Genomic DNA, 7640 nt, shown 5'->3' with positions numbered 1-7640 from the left:
TTATGTATCGTGCCAAAGCAATGTAACCCAGAGAGGAGTGGAGGTGGAAAGGGCAAGTCCCGGTGGGCGGGGCATAGCGTCAGGAGGAAGGGCGGAGACGGGGGGCGCCTGCTGACCAAGCGATCCTCCTGTATATAAGCCACCTACCACACCATGCCAGTCATCTTCTCTGCCCAGATTCCCAGTCGCAGAGAATCTGGACAGAAAAGATGCAATAATAGTCTCATATCCTCCCCTCACTTGGAAGCAAGCGTGTGCCTGTACCTGGTGGGGAAGCAGTTAAATTGATCGGGGAATGATACGATGTCCTTAGATATGGACGCTTAACTTCGATTGGGATTTTTGGAAAGTGTCACGTAATCTCTCGACAGTAGTGGTGCCCCGTGATGCTACTCGACCCACCAGCCACGTCCCCGTTGTCTGGTGCGAAGAGCGTATATAGGCAGGACAAGGGCAGCAAATTTAAGGTGGAGTCTAGCTAATAGTGTCATCTTATATCGCCTTTCTTTATTTAAAGAATCACTGTATTGAACTTAAACATAGAAAACTACAATGAAGTTTTTAAAAGCAAACCTTAAGCTGGTCACGATAAAAATCATACTATGCTAAACAAATTGTATATGCCACAGTAGTAAGAACTCTGCCTAAGATTACAACTCCCACAGCATAAGATTTACCAGCAGTACTTGCCACAAGCACTATATAGAGTGCAACAAGTGCAACTAAAGAGGAATTAATTATACCTTCTAGGTTTGCTACCAGATTAAGGTGTGTGTGTGTGTGTGTGTGTGTGTGTGTGTGTGTACGTAATTTACCACGGCCTGATCACGTGTTGGACTCGTAATCGCCAGCAGGTACCCTCCTGACATGAGCAAGTGCTCTTTAGCGTCGATCTCTGGGTACTGGCAGGACCTCACACAGTCACACACCCCATCCCCCTCGCTCAAGGGGGGACAGTAACCAATCCCAGTCAGCAGAAAGAATCCGGCCTGAGCGGGATCGAACCGCCGTCCTGTCAGACCGTGAAGCCTGGCAGCGCAGCGCTCTACCAGTTGAGCCAAGGAGTGGTCTGTGTGTGTGTGTGTATGTGTATAGACATGGACTATCAAATTACTCAGATGGATAAATGTGAGAGAGAGAGAGAGAGAGAGAGAGAGAGAGAGAGAGAGAGAGAGAGAGAGAGAGCGGGATCGAACCGCCGCCCTGTCAGACCGTGAAGCCTGGCAGCGCAGCGCTCTACCAGTTGAGCCAAGGAGTGGTCTGTGTGTGTGTGTGTATGTGTATAGACATGGACTATCAAATTACTCAGATGGATAAATGTGTGTGTGAGAGAGAGAGAGAGAGAGAGAGAGAGAGAGAGAGAGAGAGAGAGAGAGAGAGAGAGAGAGAGAGAGAGAGAGAGACTTCCTTTTCCTATACATAGTTAGTGCCATCATCATGGAATAAGAAAACCTACATCGAAAAGAAATGACCACCCAGTGCTATGGTCCTTGGTTTCCACTAAGTTTTATTACTGCTTTTCGAGATGGTTATCATGAATTGCTATCGAAACAATTATACTCCATAAGCCATCAGCAGCCTGTGGCACCTTGCTTGATTGATTGTGCCATGCACTGCCTTGATCATTTTCTGTTCTATTCCTACAATTCCCTATTTTTCACCGCCTAGATGGGCTTTCTCATGGCAAGCCATTGATGTAATTACCTCATTTATACTATGGCCCTCACATTTAGTACTGCTCACATGTACCACCCCTATAACTTCTCAAAATGGTATATGACCTTCTGGTTATGCTTAGTTTGGAGGAGTTGCCATACAATACTGATGGAACTTTCAGTCTTGACCCATTGTCAATCACCCAATATTCACGCAGTTCTGTCTATTCTCATATATATGTATACATATACATATATATATATATATATATATATATATATATATATATATATATATATATATATATATATATATATATAGGATAGGTGAGTAGGGTAGGCAGTGGCTGAGTGGTTAGTGTGCTGGGCTCACATTAGCCACGCCATGGACAACGTCGGTTCAAATCCCCACGCCATCACCTGGGATTTTTCAGTCACCACCGAGTGGCCTAAGACTACCCACATGCTGTCCAGAAGACCACCCATCAACCCGGACTCTAGAAAAAACCGTCCAGTGAATCAAGAACGAGTTCCGGGGGGGCAACATGACTGGCGCCACTATAAAAATTGCCTGCGCCATGACGGGCTTGAGCCGACCATCTGGCCCCTGAAGAAAGCCTACCGGCGCTATAGGCAGGGATGTATAAATATATATATGTATATGTATATATATATATATATATATATATATATATATATATATATATATATATATATATATATATATATATATATATATATATATATATATATATATATATATATATATATATATATATATATATATATATATATATATATATATATATATATATATATATATATATATATATATATATATATATATATATATATTTAATTTATTTATTTTATCAGCTAGACTGCCTCCTTTCTCCTCTACCTTCATCTATTTATTCAGGTTCCCAGTCACCATCATCAAACAATGGCAATATATCAGAAAATATCTTCTGTAAAAACTTACCTTATTGGTGGTGGCAATGTGATACACCCTCATCCCCTCCCTCTCTCCTCTCAGCTAGTAGCTGGCTTCTTCCTGTACACTTATATCACTAGGTATCTCCTCTTCACTATCACTCCTGCTTCTACTTTTGATGAAAGTCTGGTGAGTACATGCTAGCACTTGCTAGAAGTAGCAGGAAGGGTCTTGATGGTCAAATCAGCAGGGCAGAGAATGAGTGTGAGGCAGGACCTTCCACTTGACTAGCTACAAGCAACACTAGCTGGCAGGCAGGCAGATATCTGGCGTGGTTTGAAAATTAACATCTGGCTCGGATTTTGAAAAATTATAAAAAAAGCAAAGATTGCATGTCAAAACAACAAGAGGGGATGGTATTTTGAAATGTTGAATAACGAAAGATCAAATTATTTTCACATTCACACATCTATGGAGGGTGTAATAAAATAAGGAGGTAAAGAGAGAAATGGAATTGTATGTGACAACATTGGCAGATGGGGCCGAGGTAGCTGTCTAGGGGGGAGAGTGTTATCAGGGTGTAGGGGGTCTGGCGAGTCTTGATGGTTAAGGAAGGGGTATTATCACGCATTTGTAGCATTGCATGATGTAACCATGGTTACGAGCTTATGAGACGATTGTTATGACAGCTGCACACCACTGGACATCTGCCGAGGGAAAAATGGAGAAAAAATATTAAAGCAGATGTGAATCAAATGATTGTCATCTCCTTACTTTCAGGTTAAGTATTAACTGCTTAAACAAGAAAAAAAATAAAAAAATGACTGACGCCCCAAAGCCTTTTCGTCTAAGGCAGTCAAAAGTGTGAGCGGTACTTTTTTTTTTTCACAGCAAGGAAATGGCTCAAGGGCAAAAAAAGGAAACAATAATAAAAAAAAAAAAAAAGCCTGCTAATCACTGCTCCTATAAAAGGGTTCAGAGGAGCGGCCAAAAGAGAGGTCAAAACCAGGAGAGGTGTGCTGATACTCTCCTCTTGAAAGAGTTCAAGTCATAGGCAGGAGGAAATAAAGATGAAGGAAGATCATTCCAGAGTTTACCAGCGTGAGGGATGAAAGAGTGAAGATGCTGGTTAACCCCTTCAACACGAGGATGCGTATACTGCGTCCTTGTGTGCCCCGTACCATATCCGAGGACGCGCATACTGCGTTCTGGCTTGCTTTAGCCAATATACAAGTTATTTTATCTCTATATTTATGCTTACATCTCAAAATTTCAATTAATTTATGTTTCTCTATGTGCACCATTTAATTCTGCATGTTTTCATATATAATACATGATGATTGTGTTGAGTTTATGGCTGAAAACTTGTTATATTCAATAGCGACATTTGAAATTTGACGCACGTGGCGACCTCGGATACAGCGTAGGGCGCTGTTTTAGCCCAGCTGTAGTGAGTTTCTTTATGTGCACCATTTAATTCTGCATGTTTTCATATATGATACATGATGATTATGTTGAGTTTATGGCCGAAAACTTGTTATATTCAATAGTGACATTTGGAATTTGGCACGCGCGGCTATCCCAGATACAGCACAGGGCGCAATTTTGGTCCGGCCGTAGTGAGTTTCTTTATGTGCAGCATTTAATTCTGCATGTTTTCATATATAATAATACATGATGATTATGTTGAGTTTATGGCTGAAAACTTGTTATATTCAATAGCAACATTTGAAATTCAGCACGCGCGGTGATCTCAGATACGGCGTGGGGCGCTGCTTTGGCCCGACCGTAGTGAAGGGGTTAACTCTTGCATAAGGGATTTGGACTACTGAATAAATGAAATCAAGAGCCTTCAGCTTCATTTGTAATTCATTCAGAATAAAAGAAACTCATGAAGGCATGAAGAAAATACAGTGCTATCACATTACAAGTAGTTCAAATTAAATTTGTACTTCTAGAACCTTGCCAATAACAACTTTCAGAATAATAATTTTGACAATACAGTAAAACCATTATAACTCTGCTTTCTATAACCCGGTATTAGACACAACTCAACAAAGTCAAGATATATTCATTCAAAAAATCAATTTCAAATTCCAACAAATAATGGAAAAAGTTTTGCACCTTGGCATTTTGCTGAGTTGTAACCACATACATGTATACTGATCTCTACTCAGCATGGCAAGCTGCACTAGCTTTTCTTCAACATGTTTTGTATACATGTGACCCAACTTCCTCCCCCACTCTGATTCATCTCGGCATGCGGCCAACCTGATGACACTTGTCTGAATTCGCCCCTACACAGCAGCTGAGTGGTAGCGTGCTGGCGTCACGTTTGGGAGATCCAGGAGGGACGTCGGTTCGTATCCTGGCCAGTACACAGCTGGGATTTTTCAGTCACCGCTGAGTGACCTAAGACTACCCACATGCTGCCCTGAAGACCACCTATCAAACTGGACTCCAGATAATCTCTCCAAGGAGAGGCTCAAAGATGAGCTCCGGGGGGCAGTATGAGCCAATGCAAGATGGTGCCACTATAAACACTCGCCTGCGCCACAACGGGCTGGGCCGACCATCAGGACCCACCAGTGAGGAAGCCTAACAGCACAATAGGCTGCAATGTAAAAAAATAAAAAATAAAAAAATAAAAATAAAATAAAATCCCTTGCCCTCTCCCTTCCACATGATCAGATTATTTTTATCATTATTATTATTAGTAGTATTGGTATTAGTATTACTATAGTAATTATATGGTAGTAGTAGCAGTCAAAGTAGTATTAGTAGTACTGTAAGATTTTTTTAATATATTACACCTTGAAAAATAGATCATTTTTTCTTTTAAGGTGCAAAAATCAGTACAAAATTACGATATAATAATTTATTGTACTAGTAGCTGTGGTACTGAATCATTTTCAGGCACAGTACGGAATTACAGGTAGCAATTAATCTACGGTTTACATTATGAAAAAAATTACCTTATTGTACCATACTAGATGCTCTGTCGTGTTGCTGTATGGCAGTATATTTGACCCTTGTGAATTTGAGATAACGTCTTTAGTCTTGATTGAGCCGCCATGGAAGCTGCACCAAGCACCTCTCAAGAAAAAAATAGAAAGCACATTGACAAGTTGAAAGGGAAGGACGGAATAGAAAGTGAAGATTATTCCGAGTTCAATGACAGCAGTGATAACACATTGTGAGTAATGACAGCAGTAGTGAGAGTGATGTGCCGTAGAGAGATTATGTCACTTCACCATCTGCACTGCACTCTCTTACCCCAGCAAGGACTTCCATCGCAGATCCAGGTAAGAAGGGTGTGTCAGGTGTGTGTCTGGGGTGGTCATACTATTCTCATCCTCCCCATTTCTCACCACAACTCCTTTCCTCCCAAAATTCTTTATCATTATACACTTTTCACCTAATACCTCACTACATCACCCTTCCTCATCTTCTTATGATCATAATTCACCAACTTTTCCTACTTCTTGATCTTACCCTTCCTGTTCCAATCCAAGTCATAATTCATCTCTTCTACTGTCGCACTTCCTGCCTTCATCCCCTCATCATTCACCCTTATCGACACTGCCTGAGCTTTTGTCTTACAATCCCTTCAAATCCTTCAAAGCCTTAAACCATCCCCATCCAGCTCCAAAGAGTACAAGTGGGTTCAGTATATATTGTCTAAATTATTTCAGAGTAAAGATCAATTCATATTACTGACATTCAATCGTGAAAGGAAGAGAGAAAAAGTGAAGAAAGCAATCTGACACATATCTGTCGTCAAACTACTGACTGCAATGAGTCTATCGTTTTGTGCTGGCCGCTCACATAACTTGCTATTTTCCACACCCTCTAACAGAACTATTACCCAACATATCGTAATGTGGATTTTACCAATGTGTTCAGAGTTTCTGCTTCATACAATATGATTGAACAAAGGTAAAAATGAACAATGTTTTAGATATTGCTTCAAGAACATTCTATGAAGACAACAGCCATCATTTAAAGGTTGTTGTCACGAAAATATATTTTTGTTAATAACAAAGTTTTTCAGGCACCAATTAGACACTACTGGCAAGATCCTATCGTACTGAGTTTTTAAGATATGTATATACTATGACATTCATGTTGAAATACTTTAAAAAAAAATTGCTAAAAATATTACAAACAATTAGAAAAGTAAATCATATATGTACTCAAACCATTAGAAAAGTAAATCATATATGTACTTCTAAATCTAAAGTAAACAAATTATGAAAAAAACATAATCTGATAAAATTTCTGAAAAATATATTTGAAATAAGTACCAAAATCAATTTGTTGGGTAGCTTGATAAATGATAATTATCAAACAAGTACCCCTCTATAGCTACCAGGCAAGTCTTCAAAAACAGTGCCTGTTAATCTAACTGATAAAAGGAGAAAACATCCTTTGATAATATTTCTAGATAATGATCGAAACATAACAATTACCTTCCATGCCTCCTGTACAACAATGCTAAATTAAAAAAATTTTACCACCTCTCCATGTCTCAAAATTTTCTCCAGTTTCTGTTGTTTGTGGTCTCATGAATCTTGTGATTCAGAGAAAACTTGATCAGGAGTTGCTCTGCCATCTTCAAACTAACGTTCTCATTATCCATGACGATTTTTGTCAGGAAGGTGGGCATCAGGACTCGGCATCGATAGGCAAGTAACTGTTGAGGTAAAAGCCACTGTCAGTTACCCAGCTCATGTAGTGACTGACTTTGATAAAGGAAACAGCTATGTTTACAATAAAGCAAGTTCTATCCTAGCAAAGAAAATGATGTATTATAAATTAATTACCTCTTTTAATGCCATAAAAATATGTATAAAAGCATGTCATTTTATAAATACTGTTTTGTGTATGCAGTTTTTAATTTTTTTTCATCACTAATATTATCAATGATGAACTCACAATAATGCAGCATTTGTAAAAGAGGAAAGGAACTGGAGCTATGGAGATGGAAAATGGAGTAAAAGAAACTGGGCAGGGAGACAGAATAAAGAAAAGTACATCAGTGGATATGT

The 7640-nt window shown here is 39.4% G+C and overlaps 1 protein-coding gene and 1 long non-coding RNA gene across 6 annotated transcripts in view; one reads left to right on the top strand and one right to left on the bottom strand.

Moving 5' to 3' along the window:
- LOC126984416 (uncharacterized) overlaps positions 1-6200 on the top strand; it is a 7172-nt gene extending 972 nt beyond the window's left edge. Inside the window, exons 1-2 of one of the 2 annotated variants that reach the window (XR_007736704.1) lie at positions 1-423; positions 4895-6200. The exon at positions 1-423 is cut by the window's left edge and continues 972 nt beyond it. This is a non-coding gene — a long non-coding RNA (uncharacterized LOC126984416). Of the gene's footprint in view, positions 468-4894 lie in introns of both variants that reach the window. The other variant, XR_007736694.1, reaches the window with a different exon arrangement.
- Positions 5453-7640, bottom strand: part of LOC126984373 (uncharacterized) — a 48383-nt gene continuing 46195 nt past the window's right edge. For all 4 annotated transcript variants that reach the window (XM_050838013.1, XM_050838006.1, XM_050838025.1 and 1 more), the window contains one exon: positions 5453-7285. In XM_050838013.1, coding sequence (XP_050693970.1) covers positions 7121-7285 — 165 coding nt within the window. In that variant the 3' untranslated portion in view covers positions 5453-7120. The remainder of the gene's footprint in view (positions 7286-7640) is intronic.

This window comes from Eriocheir sinensis, chromosome 5 (assembly GCF_024679095.1).
Source record: "Eriocheir sinensis breed Jianghai 21 chromosome 5, ASM2467909v1, whole genome shotgun sequence".
Lineage (NCBI taxonomy): Eukaryota > Metazoa > Arthropoda > Malacostraca > Decapoda > Varunidae > Eriocheir > Eriocheir sinensis.
This window is presented reverse-complemented; position numbering and strand designations above follow the sequence as displayed.